We start from the raw sequence: 14,133 nt of genomic DNA, 5'->3' as shown, positions 1-14,133 counted from the left end.
AATTAGAAAACCAAAAGGGAAGAACATGCTCAGTACTTCTCAAACTGAAAGAACTGACTAACAATTTCAAGCCTTGAATTGCAATATTGAAGAATTCTCTGGGCAAAATATTGAATCATGTAGATTGCCTCAAAAGAAGATGGAAGGAATACACAGTCACTGTACCAAAAATAGTCAATGCTGAATCATTTCATATAATGAATCATTAGCATATAATCAAGAGTCAGTGGTAGTGAAGGAAGAAGTCCAAGGTGTACTGAAGGCATTGGTAAAGAATAAGGTTCTGGGAATTGATGGAATCCAAATAAAAATCTTTCAACAAAATGATGCAGCACTGGAGGCACTCACTCATCTAAGCCAAAAATTTGGAAAACAGCTACTAGGTCAACTGATTGGAAAAGATCCGTATTTGTGCCCAGTCCAAAGAGATGACGGAATAGAATGAGGAAATCATCGGAAGATATCATTACTATCACAAGCAAAATTTTGCTAAGATGATTTAAAAATGGCTGCAATAGTACATTGACAGAGGGCCAAGCCAGATTCAGAAGAAGATAATAAACTAGAGATATAATTGCTGACAGCAGACGGATCTTGGCTGAATGCAGAGAATACCAGAAAGATGTTTACCTGTGCTTTGTTGACTATGCCAAGGCTTTCAACTGTGTGGATCAGGACAAGCTATGGACAACATTGTGAAGAATGGATATTTCCAGAACGCTTAGTTGTGCTCATTAGAAGCCTCTATATATACCCGGAGGCAGTCGTTTGAATAGAGCAACAGGACACTGAATGTTTTAAAAACAGGAAAAGTATATGCCAGGGTTGGATTCTTTCACCATACTTATTCAGTCTGTATGCTGAGCAAATAATCTGAGAAGTATTATTAAATGAAGAAGAGCATGACATCAGGATTGGAGGAAGACTCATTAACATTCTGAGATATGCAGATGATACAACCTTGTTTGCTGAAAGCGAAAAGGATTTAAATACTTACTGATGAAGGTCAAAGACCACAGCCATCTTAATGTAAAGAAAACAAAATTCCTCACCACTGAACCTGTAAATAAAATCATTATAAATGGAGAAAAGAATTGAAATTGTCAAAGACTTCATTTTGCTTGGATCCACTTGACCAACACTCATGGAAGCAGAAGTGAAGAAATCAAATGAAGTATTGCATTAGGCAAATCTGCTGCACAAGACCAAGTACTCAAGACCAAAGATGTCAGTTTGAGGATTAAGGTGTGTCAGACCCATTCCGTGATATTGTCAACAGTCTCATATGCATCTGAATGTTCAACAATGAATAAGGAAGTCCAGTGAATCATTCATGAATTTGAGTTATGGTGGTGACGAAGAATATTCAAAGTTTCATGGATTGCCAGAAAACAAACAAATCTGTGTTTGCAAGTACAGCCAGAATGCTCCTTAGGAAACAAGATGGCGGCAGTTTGTCTCTCATATTTTGGATTTATTATCAGGAGGGATCAGTTCCTGGAGAAGGACATCATGCTTGGTAAAATGGAGCATTAATGAAAAAGAGGAAGACTCCCAATGAGCTGGATTGGCACAGCGGCAGCAGCAATGGGTTCAACTGTAACAGTAATTGTGAGGACGGCACAGGACCAGGCAGTGTTTCTTTGTGTTGTGTGCGTAGGAGTATTATGGGTCAGAACTGACTTGACAGCACCTGATGACAACCATATTCAAATGATATGTTCACTACTTTAAGTTTCCAGAAAACCTCCTTGGAGGCCTAAGATTTCAAACAACAATCAGTTCTTGTATCTCAGTCAACTCAGGTTTGTATTTGCTCCAGTGCCAAGAATAATCTCTTAATACCTGGTGGACAGGCAAAAAATGTTATTTGTGAATGTTCAAATGTTGGACAAAAGACTAGCATCCATATTATCCAGCTGATGACTTGTGGTTTGTACTTGAGGGTTGGGAGTCAAATTAGGAGATGAGAGAAGTGTGAGTTCTAGTCCCATCGTCCTGCCAACTGAAGAAACTGTTCTAGTTCTTGGACAGAGCAAGAAGGCTCCTCTAGTCTCAGCCTGGGAGCTGCTACCTTTGTATGGATCCATGCATATTTTTTTACAGTTGAAATGGCAGCACTTCTGGTAGTTGGGGCAGTCAAAATCCCCCAGGCAGGTAGCAGTCCAAGATTTACACTGGAACCTCTCTTTGGGACATGTCCCTGGTTTCTCTAAAAGGAAAAAAAAAAAAATCATCTAAACTAACATCCCTTGGGAGTTCCAGCTCTTCTCTCCTGGCCAAGATGAGTAGTGAAATTCTCAAATTCCTGTTCTTTACCATCAATCCTCAGTTCTTGGTCTACTTGCTTTTAGGAACCGGGCCTGCCTCTCACTATCCCTGGCACATTTAAATGAATCTGAATTAGGAATTTGTGGCCAGGTAGAACTGAAAAAGCAGCATCTTGGATTCCAGAACAGGGGCTTTAGGTAAGGACCCTCACCTTTAAATCAGGAGTTCCCATCTTTTCTTGAAAACTGATATTTTAATGCTTAATTCTTCTGCCTCTAGTAACTACTCAGTAAGGGAAATTAGTAGTGGCAATATCGTGGAAGAAAGGAGCTCTGGCAGCGTAGTGGTCACAAATCGGGCTTCAAACCGCAAGGTCAGCAGTTCGAAACTACCAACTGTTCTACGGGAGAAAGATGAGGTTTTCTGCTCCCGTAAAGATTTACAGCCTCGGAAACCCTGTACAGGGTCGCTATGAGTCGGAACCGACTCCACGGCACATAACAACAACAACAGCGATCAAGAGGACTGGCTTCAGACCCTGACTCCCTGTGAAGCCAAAGCAAATCTGAGTTCAATGCTATAGCTTCTACCTGTTATGGGGAAGCAGTGGTTACATGGGAGAAACACCGTGGTTAGATCTGACTTGAGAGTCGGACTCAAATACTAACTTGTTAAATGATGAGAAGAAAGTGTTTTTTGTCTGAGTTGTAAATTGTTCGTTTGTAAAAATGGAGAAGATAATCCCTACGTTAGAGGCTGCCCATAAGAATTAAACGGGATGATATCCATAAAGCATTTATCATGGTATCCAGGACATGAGAAGACTAGGCAAACATGGGTTTTGCTTCCTCTCTTTTTTGCGTTCCTATTTTAAGTGCTGTAATATTTTAAGGAATCACCCCAAGATTTCTGACCCTGGGTTATTGACTTGAACACTAATATAGGTGACATTATGAAAGGATTTTGCAGATATAATTAAAGTCTTAAGTCGTTGATCTTAACATGGTTTTTCTTTCTCTTTCTCCTTCCGCAACACATGAAGTTGCCATGAGTCCGAATTGACTCTAGGTTAATGAGTTCTATTTTTTTTTTTTTTTTTTTTTTTTAAGCAGAAGAGGTAAGACATATTTGAAGAACAAGAAGGATCCAACATGCCACTGGTAGCTTTGAAGATGGAGGGGGACACATGCCACGTCCCTCATGCCAGAAATGACAGCCAACCCAAGCTGACTCAGTAAGGATGGGAATATCAACCCTAAAATGGCAAGGAAATAAATTCTGCTAACCACTGCAAGTGGCGTCACAGGATAAAAGAACAGAACAAGGTTAATGGTTCAAACACACCGACCACTCCTTGGAAACCCAACTCAATGGCATTTAACAACAACAATAACAACCAGTGAGTTTGGGAGAGGATTATAATGAAAACTGCAGCCCTAGCTGACAGCTGAGTTTCAGACTAGTGAGATCTTGTACAGAATTTGGCCACACCCTGTCAGATTTCTGACCCACAGATAATTTATTACAGAGTATTTGGTAGCTACATTGCTTAGTGGGCCACGGTTGTAATGTGAGCCTCTTTTCAGTGGAATTTGACCAGAAAGGCATGATTATTTTAGATGGTACTGAATCTTAGAATTAAAGAACTTTATAATTGGAAGGGCCATATTTAGCATTAGCATCAAACTCCTAATAGTATAGGTTTAAAAAATGAGATCAGAATAGGATAATGCAGTGTATTAGGGGCAAGTCTGATACTTTCAATCCATGACTCCTTCTAGACAATCCAGATATTCCCCAGGGACTAGCTACCGGCTACATTCCAGCTCTAATGCTTCATCCTACCCTTAACGGATAGCCTAGCCTCCACTGAGAGCCTGGTGCTACAACTACTGTATGGTTTCTCACCTGGAGTATACATTAAAATCATCTGTGTATTTTTCAAAAATATATAGACTATGGACTGAATCACAGTCTCCAGAAAGTGAGGCTTACCAAAGCATTTTAAAAGTTGCCATCATATTGGTTCTGACTCATGGTAACTCCATGTGTACAGTGTAGAACTACACTCCATAGAGTTTTGGGTTTTTTTCTCTCAAGTTTTTATTATGAATTGAGTGATAGTTTACCTGGGAGAACATTGATTTTACTCTCATCATTTCATTGTAATGATTATAATCACCACTGTGCATCATCATTCAACAGTATTTGCTTCTATTTTCTGTTGTTTTGTTTTGTTTGTTTGTTTGTTTGGGGATGGTGTACACAAAAACACTCAGGAATATATAATCATTTAAACAACCAAAGGGCACATTCTGCAAGCCTGCCTCCTGGCCACCAGCATAGAGCCTTTCTCTTTCCATGAGTCTAGAGTCCTCAGCTGCTCCCTCTCTCCATGTCCTCATCTCTGTCTCCATCTCTGGTGTCGTTCCTTCTCTGGATAGGGTCCCTCCACAGGGTTTTCAAAGATTTGACCTTTGGGAAGCAGAGTGCCAGGCCTTTCTTCCAAGGCACCCCTGGATAGGTTTAAACCACCAATCTTTCAGTTAGTAGTAGCACATGTTTGTGTCCCCCAGGAATTCCTAAGTAAGGTTTATCCTACTAAAATTCATTGCCATCTATTCATAGTAACTCTATATGATTAGGCTGTAATCTTTTAAAAAAATTTTTTGAACTTCATTTGTTGTTGTTTAGAGCCAAGGTTCTAACTCTTGCAGAAGCAGACTGCAGAATTTTCTCTTGCAGAGTGGCTGACCTTTCTGTATGCAGCCAAGTGCTTAACCACTGTGTCACCAAGGCTCCCTAAAGTGAGGTTCAGGGTCCCCAAGTTTTGAAAGGTGCCCCAGGTAATCCTGAAGCCATCAATTGGGTAGTAGGGTGTAGGTTACTACTTGGGCTGGGGGGCGGGGGAAGGGGGGTCGTCATTGTTCTGGGTTTGGACTTAGGAAGAGTTAACCAAATCTAATAGGGACAGCTTCAAAGGGCAAACAGATGGCCTAGGAAGGGGAACCGAGGGAATGTGAGGACACCCTCCCCACATCAGTGTTGACCCTACCTAGTTCTGTACCCTTTCTGCTTCCAGGAGCTACTTGTTTGGTTTTCAACCACTGTAGCTCCTTGCCCTATCGCTGGCTTGAGTTCTCCTTTAGAATCCTTGTTCCTCCCTGGCCACACCTCCTCAGTTACTTACCTGTGTGTCCAGTCTCGTCCCTGGAACAGCCCCCCAGGATTTCCTCTGCGTGTGAGACTGTTCCCAGAGTTCTGGCCTCATTTCTCTTTTATCACTGCTCTAGACACAGTTCCTGGGTGGGTAACTCCATTTCCTCCACCCCAGCCGATCCCCACATCTTCCTCCAAACTTGCCTTCTTTTCTCAGATCAAGGCCCTTTGCTCCAGTGGCCCAGGGAAAACACCACTTGGTCGTTACATAAACAATTCTGCCTCAGAATGTTCAAAATTGCATTAGTGTCTCCCTACAGTGTCCTAGTGTGGCGCTGTAGGATAAGCACTAGACCGCAAGGTCAGTTAGAACCACAGGTTGACAATTCAAACCCACCCACTGCTCCTCGGAAACCCCGTACAGGGTCGCTATGAGTCAGAACCAACTCAATGGCGCTTAACAACAACAACAAGGTCAAGTAGTCACTTCTCATTTTCTGTTCTCCATCTTGATATTCGGCATCAGTTGATGTCTAAGCCCCACCCCGCTCTCTTATAAGAATCCTGAGAGTCATCTTTCACTCCTCCCTCTCTCTACCCCAGCAGCCTATCAGGCATGGCTGCTGTCAACGTTGTCTCCTCGACCTCTCTCCAAGTTCTATCCTCTCCTCCTCTTTGCTACCACTCAATCCTCCTCTGTTTCTCTCCTCAGATACGGCAACAGCCTCCTTACTGTACTTCAGGCTCCTATCTGTTGTTAAAGCGCCATCGAGTTGATTTTCGACCACAGCGACCCCGTGTGACAGAGTAGGACTGTCTCACAGGATTTCCTAGATTGTAATCTTTACGGGAATAGATCACCATGCCTCACTTCTGCAGAGCCTGGAGGGTGGGTTAGAACTGCCAACCTTCCCATTAACAGGTAGGCACTTAATCCGGAGGCCACCAGGATGAATTAAAACAATTAAAGTTGGGAAACATATATCTCAAGAAAGGTTAGGGAAGTAATTTAGAGGAGCATGTAAGGAAAGGATTTGGGGTACATAGGGTGGGGTAGCAGGGGTAGAGCTTCCTGTCCCTGATTCCATATTAGAAGTGGTCTCATCTGACACTAATATTGGCCCTTTCTAATCTCCAGTCCCTGAGAATGTCTCCTACACAAGAACAGCTTTTCTGAACCCACGTTTTTTTCTGAAGTATAACCGTGTAGACGTCTGCTCCAAAAAGGAGATGAGAAGCAGCAGGAGAGATAGTTTCCTCCAGGAGAAGACGGAGAGGTGGAGAGGAAGATGCCTGTGTGGGATGAGAAGAAAGGAAATTGGGGTCTTGCACAATCCATAGGGAGACCACTGTGTGCGCAGAGGAGTCTTAGAAATGAGCCCTTCAACTCCCACCCTTCCAAATGAGAAAGGAGATGCAGCATGGGTGAGTGTTGTCTGGGATCACATGGTGAGTTCACAGGTAGGGACATCCAGTTCCTGAACTCCCACCCACCATCACACACGCTGCCATTGTGCTATACTCAGCCCTGCCCAGACACTGACCACTGAGTGAGAGGTCACACATGAGTGATCACAGGGGCTTTTTGGGAACAGTTTGTTGGGCTGGTTTGCCCCCAGACACTCCTGGGGCAACCCCAGACACTAGTGAGCTCCACTAATGACAAAGAAAACAAGGTTTTCCAGAGGGCCTGAGCAGACCCCACTGGGTCTTGGTGCCTAGGAGCAAAGGAAAGACCTCAGTTGATCTTAGGTTAACAAAAAAACAAAATCAAATTTAAATCAATGGCTATCAATTGTGTGTCAGAGTAGAACGGGTTTTCAGTGACTGATTTTTTAGGAAGTAAATTACTAGGCCTTTTTTTTCCAAGGTGCCTCTGTGTTGATTAAAAACTACAAACTTTCTGGCTAGTAACCAAGTGCTTAAGGAGCTCTGGTAGTGTAGTGGTTACGAATCAGGCTGCTAACCTCAAGGTCGGCAGTTCGAAACTACCAGTGGTTCCGTGGGAGAAAGATGAGGCATTCTGCTCCCATAAAGATTTATGGCCTTGGAAACCCTGTGTAGGGTCACTATGAGTCAGAACCGACTTCATGGTACTTAACAACAACCAAGTGCTTAAATGTTTGGGTTTCCAGGGGCTTCTAGGCTAACGAAGGAGTTCTTCTGTTCCTTCTAGAGCTATTCAAGCCTAGGATATTATGGTTACCCCAGAAAACATATTGTCTTCTCCCATACACTCAAACCCCTATTTTTCTTAAGTGTCTCAGTGGCCCTTATATGTGTTTTATTATTACTATTATTCAAAGGTGTGGGGAGCTGAAAATGCCTCACTATATTACTTACAGCAAGAACGAGAGAAGAGGAGGGAATAAGAAGAAAAAAGAGATAGGGAAGGAAAACAGAGAGGAAGTAAGAAAGAGCCAGCATGTTTCTGATAAAATAAACATCTGCACCTATGGTGGAACTTGAAACACTGAGAAAGTTATAAAGAAGACATTTGAGGGTAGTCTTTCTCAGAGCTCCTGAAGTTATACTAGGTGACTGCTTAAGAGTATTACTTCTTTTTGGAAATCTAATCCTTTGTTGTTGTTAAGTGCTGTCAGGTCGGTTCCGACCCATAGCAACCCTGCACAGGGTTTCCAAGGAGCAGCTGGTGAGCTTGAACCACCAACCTTGCAGTTCAAAACAACTTTGCAGGGCCACACCCACCAGGACTCCTGTAATCCTTTAATCACTCCAAAATTTCCAACAGTGCCTAGCTGTTCAATAATGAGAAGTATGGCCTTAAACACAGTAATCTTGATTTGGTTCTGACTTGATCATTTATAACTGGAGTGTATTTCAGATTCTGGAAAATGGGAATAATGCCACCTACCTGGTAGCATTGTTGTCTTTGTTGTGAGGATTAGGTGAGACAGTGTGAGGACTTGTTATTGTTGTTGTTGTTGTTAGGTGACATTGAGTTGGCATCGACTCATAGTGACCTTATGCACAACAGAACAAAACAATGTCCGATCCTGGGCCAACCTCACTACTGTTGCCACACTTGAGTCCATCAATGCTGCCACCTGGCCAATCCATCTCATTGGGGGTCTTCCTCTTTTTCTCTGACCCTCCATCTTACGAAACATGATATCCTTCTCCAGCGACTGTTCCCTCCTGACAATATGTCCAAAATATGAGAGACCAAGTTTGGCCATCTTGGCCTCTAAGGAGCACCCTGGCTGCACTTCTTCCAAAACAGATCTATTGGTTCTCTTGGTAGCCCATGGCACTTTTAGTATTCTCCTCCAACACCATAATTCAAAAGCATCAATTCTTCTATGGTCTTCCTTATTTACTCTCCAGTTTTCGCATGCATATGAGGTTATTGAAAATACCATGGCTTGGGTCAGATGCACTTTAGTCCTCAAGCTGACATCTTTGCTCTTCAACACTTTAAAAAGTTCCTGTGCAGCAGATTTGTCTAATGCAATATGTCCTCTGATGTCTTGACTGTTGCTTCCGTGAGTGTTGACAGTTGATCCAAGAAGAATGAAGTCGTTGACAACTTCAATCTTTTCTCTGTTGATAAAAATGTTGTTTATTGGTCCAGTGGTGAGGATTTTTGTTTGCTTGACATTGAGATGTAATCCATACCGAAGGCTATGCTCTTTGATCCTCATCAGTAAATGTTTCAAGTCCTCTTCACTTTCAGCAAGCAAGGTTGTATCATCTGCATATCGCAGGTTGTTAATGAGTTTTCCTCCAATCCTGATGCCACGTTTTTCTTCATATAACTCAGCTTCTTGTGTTATTTTCTCAGCATACAGGTTGAATAAGTATGGTGAAAGAATACACCCTTGTTGCATACCTTTCTTAATTTTAAACCATTTGGTGTTCCCATGTTCTGTTCAAACAACTGCTTCTTGGTCCAGGTACAGAATCCACATCTGAGGGTTTACAGAATGATATTCGCTATAATGCTTTCTTGGATCAGAGGACTTTTATATAGGAATATGAGTATGGCAATTTGTTCATATGATAGCTAAGGTTTTGTGTCAACTTTGCTGGGCCTGGATTCTTGGTGGATTAGCAGTTAAGACATAATAACTCTCCATGATGAGATCTAATATAAAGCAATCATCCCCATGAAGAGATCTGATGCAATCAGTTCTGATCTGATGTGATTATCATGTGGGCTGCTAATCCTCTCATTTCTGTGTTTATTAGGTTGGTTGCAATCTACGAGATTACACTGTATCTTGGTATCTTGAGTCAATTTCTTTTGAGATAGAAAAGAGATTAAACAGAGGGACTTATTACCACCAAGAAAGATGAGCTAGGAGTAGAATGCATTCTTTGAACCTGGGATCCCTGCCCTGGGAAGCTCCTAGATCCAGGGAAAGATTGATGCCAAGACATATGGAGCTCTCCAAGGAATCCTGGGTCTACAGAGGCTGAAAGGAGACAGGGGCATTTCCCCAGAGCTGGTGCTCTGAATTCAGACTTCTGTCTCCTAAACTGTGAGAGAATAAATTTATACTTGCTAAAGTATTTGTGGTATAGTGTTATTGCAGCATTACATAACTAAGACAATTCATGACCTGAAGAGTCATAGTTTTCAAATGTATCCCCATCATTTGGAAGCAGCCAGAATGGTGCAACAGATCCATGAACGTTTCAGCTAAGTTGCCAGGTCAGGTTGAGGTCTCAGGATTAGCTGAATGCAGTCATTCCTTTACCACCATTCCCAATCACCCGCTTGTGGTATTTGTTATTCCTGTTCCTGCAAACCAAAGCTCTTCTATGCTAGGTAAAAATCTGTTTCCTGGTGGTGTTGCTGGTAGAGAAACACTTAAATATTTCAATCATTGGAAAGTTATGATTACCACCTAGTCTCTTTGGGTTCCTCATTAACATAAATGTCAGACAAGAAAAATGAGTTCGTGTACTAGCTTGAAGGAGCCCTGGTGGCACAGTGGTTAAGCACTCAGCTGCTAACTGGGTAGTTCAGACACGCCAGTTGCTCCATAGGACAAAGATGTAGCAATCTGCTTCCATAAAGATTGCAGCCTTGGGAATCCCCTGGGGCAGGTCTACCTGTCCTCACGGTCACTCTGAGTTGGAAACAGCTCTACAGCGATGGCTTAATGAGTTGTTAGTTTCCTTTGATGCTAAAGGGCAGGAGGCCTTTAAAAGAAACTTCCATTTCAAGCAGAAGGTAGAGGAAATAAAAAAGAATCTGTGTCCAAAAATAAAGCCATTTCTTATTCTTTGGTTGGCTCACTAATTTATCCCCTAAATTAAAGAGAAAGACATACACACATAGATTGTTGTTGTTGTTGTTGAGTCTGTTCCAGCCCATAGCGACCCTCAATAGGGTTTCCAAGGAGTGGCTGGTGAGTTTGAACTGCCAACCTGTGGTTCAAACTGACCTTGCAGTCCAGTGCATTAACCCACAGAGCCACACGAGGATTCCATATAGATGGCTAGAGTCAGAAATTTTTCTTGAATTCAGGGATAAAACAATTTTTAAAAATTTGAATACTTTCAGAAGGAAGTGACAGGTTGTGGTTTAGCCATAAAATACATTTATTTAGTTAATGATATTTCAATTATAAGGAGCCCTACTAGCCTAGTGGATTATGAACTGGGCTGTTAACCCTAAGGTCAGTAGTTCGAATCTATCAGTCATTCCACAGGAGAAATATAAGATTTTCTGCTCTCATAAAGATTTATAGCCTCGGAAACCTTATACAGAGTAGTTATGAGTTGGAACTGACTCATTGGCACACAACCACCACCACCATTTCAAATATGTAAGCAAAGGAGAGGGAAATAGAGGAGAGGGGAAAGAGAGAAAGAATTAAGGAGACCTAAACTCTGTATTTGATCCACACAATCAGTTACATGCAGTAGTTAGGACTCAGTCATAACTGAAACAGTCCTGCCTGTGGGAGGAAACTCTGCAAAGCATATGTAAAGGATTTTTAGGGTTTGGTGACCAAGGGAAAATGCACTAGTTTGCTGCTCTCTTTACCTAGCAGTCTCTTCTAGATTTTTGCATGACTCATTCCTTTGCTTCATTCAGGTCATTGTTCAAATATCACTTTTTCAGGGATTTCCTAACTACACTAACTCAAGTAGCATACACTTTCTATCCCTGCTTCACAAGCCACCATTATGACTGTTCAGTTGTAGTTGACTCTTAGCTACCTTGCTCGTTTCATTCTCTGTTTTCACCAAGCAAATCCCAACCTGGATTAAACCCATCTATCTACCTGTTTTTCTCCTGCATCCAAGCAGCTGGTTCCTTTCTCTTCTTAGATCTAATCACATTTCCAAATTCTATATTTGTTTAGTCCTTTAAAAAAAATCATATCTCTTATCTTAAAGAAGATGCTGAAAGAGGAGAGTCCTTGTATGTCCAGTTCACTGTTTTGCCAGTGCCAAGAAAAATGCCTGGGAAATAGTTGATACTCATTATGAATTTAACTGTGTCTTCCAAAATCATATGTTGACATCCTAATCGCTGGTACCTGTGAATATGACCTTATTAGGAAATAGAGTCTCTGAAGATTTTATCAGTTAAGTTAGTGTGAACTCATATTGGAGTAGGGTGGATCATAATCGAATCTGAGTGGTACCCTTATAGTAGAAGAGACAGGAAGACAAATGGAGCAAAGTCAGCCAGGTGAAAATACATCTGTGAACCAAGGAACTCCTGAGATACCAGAGGCTGGGGGAGTCCCTGGAGACCTAGGAAAATGCATGGCCTGGACAACAAGTTGATTTGCACTTTCAGTCTCCAGAATCGGAAGGCAGTACATCTCTGTTCTTATGAGTCATTCATTGTGATATTTTGCTACAGCAGCCCTACAAAACGAATACCTGAGCAACCAAAACCAAACTCACTGGGAGCAGACAAGCTCAACTTTCTGTCCTGAAACAACTGGTAGTCTTGAAACTCAGACTTTGTAGTTAGCAGCCCAATGCCTAACCCACAGCACTCAATAAATACTTGCTGAACAATTAATTTACATAGCCAAGCAACTGTTGTCTTCTTGTGTTCTCTACCTCTATCAGTCACCCTCAATCAAGGCTACACATTATAATAATCTGGAAAGATATTTTTTTTTAAATGTTTCAATCCACAGCCCATTTTAGAACAACTACATCAAATATCTGAATATGAAGTTCAAAGTCCTTATTCTTTTCCCAGCTTCATAGGCATGAGGAGAAAGGGACTTCTGGTTTCTGTTCAGAGACATAGAGAGCTGAAAAGATTGTCATGGCAAAACTTACATTGAAAACAAAAAGCTGGATGGCTTTCCTCAAACCCACTGGAGCGCTGAGGAGACAGGGCAGCCAACTAGTCCAGAATCCAGGGAAAGTCTGGAATTCAGGGAAAGATGAACACCTCTTGGAGAGAGAAAACACCATTATTGACTTACTTGGCCAGACGTTGGTAAGCAGTGATCAGTTATAGTAATTAGAAAATTGCTAGAGGCCTAAGGTATACTGTCAAAAGATGGGAGAGCTTGTGGGGAGTTACAAATGTGGGGGGATCCTTACCGTCTTGTATGCTTTTCCTCCAGGAAACAAACAGCTCTCAGAAAAAGATTTGTAGAGAACTGCAAAAGACTCCTTTGTGATGCAGAACTGGGGACAAGGAGTGGGTGAGGAGGGCAGTAGCAACTATGGAAGAGACAAGAAACTCCACCTTGAAACTTTTTTCTTCCTTACTGAACTAAAAGCCTTAATTTGTTAGAGAACCACCTACATCATTGCCCTTAAGGCAAGAGTGAAATCCTACTGTCACTAGGGAAGGGACAGGAGTATGTGCCTAAGCCCGGGGGGCAAGGGAATGGCAGGAACATTGAGAATACTACATCCCTTAGATCTGCCTAAGTCCACGGCTTCATCAGAACAGCAGAGCAGAACAGACCTATTCTGTTGTGCATGGGGTCACTCTGGGTCAGAATCTACTCCATAGCACCCACTGGCTAACTTATGATGGTGAGTCAAAAATATTCTGCACTCGTGCTTTTATTTTAATCAACTTTTAGGAAAGACAAATGCATCGTTTTCCTGCATAATCTTGCTTTTCAATATGTTTTGCCTCTCTGTCAACAAGCTTTTATATTCTCTTATTTAAAAATGTTTTGGGATGAGGTGTGAGCTACAAAGGAACCATTGTCTTTACTTCTTCATCAGAGGTGAATATCACCCTCAAAGGGCTACTCTCAGGGACCAAACAGGTGAAAGTTCGATGGAGCAAGATCAGGACTATAGGAAGGCTGCTTTAACACCTCAAAGTGAAGTTTTTGCAGAGTGTCAATAGTGTAGGCAGAGGTGTGGGGAATGTGCTTTGTCATGCAAGATCACAAGGTCTTCCAGATAGCAGTCCTCTATGTTTACTCCGAACTTTATGCTCCAGCTCTTCAGTGAGCATCTCACTGTAATAAGCACTATTGATTGTTGAGTCTTTTCCCTAATATTAAGTACTGGCCCTTGAGAATCCCAGAAAACTATAAGCATCAATTTTCCACCTGATGGTTGACTTTTTTTTTTTTTTAATTATTGTGCATTTAGTGACAATATATGTGGGAGAACATCAGTTTTGCATTCCTATTGTATTTCGTATCACTGCAATGATTGCAATCTCTTCCATGCATCACCATTCAACAGTATTTGCTTCTATTCCCTCTGCTATTTTTG

The 14,133-nt window shown here is 41.9% G+C and overlaps 1 protein-coding gene across 1 annotated transcript in view; it reads right to left on the bottom strand.

Annotated features, from left to right (window-relative positions):
• Positions 1–14,133, bottom strand: part of LOC102810548 — an 82,257-nt gene that overhangs the window by 26,873 nt on the left and 41,251 nt on the right. The window contains exon 5 of the mRNA XM_006839336.1: positions 2,075–2,212. Coding sequence (XP_006839399.1) covers positions 2,075–2,212 — 138 coding nt within the window. The remainder of the gene's footprint in view (positions 1–2,074; positions 2,213–14,133) is intronic.

The sequence above is a fragment of the Chrysochloris asiatica genome, unplaced genomic scaffold (genome assembly GCF_000296735.1).
Source record: "Chrysochloris asiatica unplaced genomic scaffold, ChrAsi1.0 scaffold00023, whole genome shotgun sequence".
NCBI lineage: Eukaryota > Metazoa > Chordata > Mammalia > Afrosoricida > Chrysochloridae > Chrysochloris > Chrysochloris asiatica.
The sequence above is the reverse complement of the archived record's forward strand: the minus strand, read 5'-3'. Positions and strand labels throughout refer to the sequence as shown.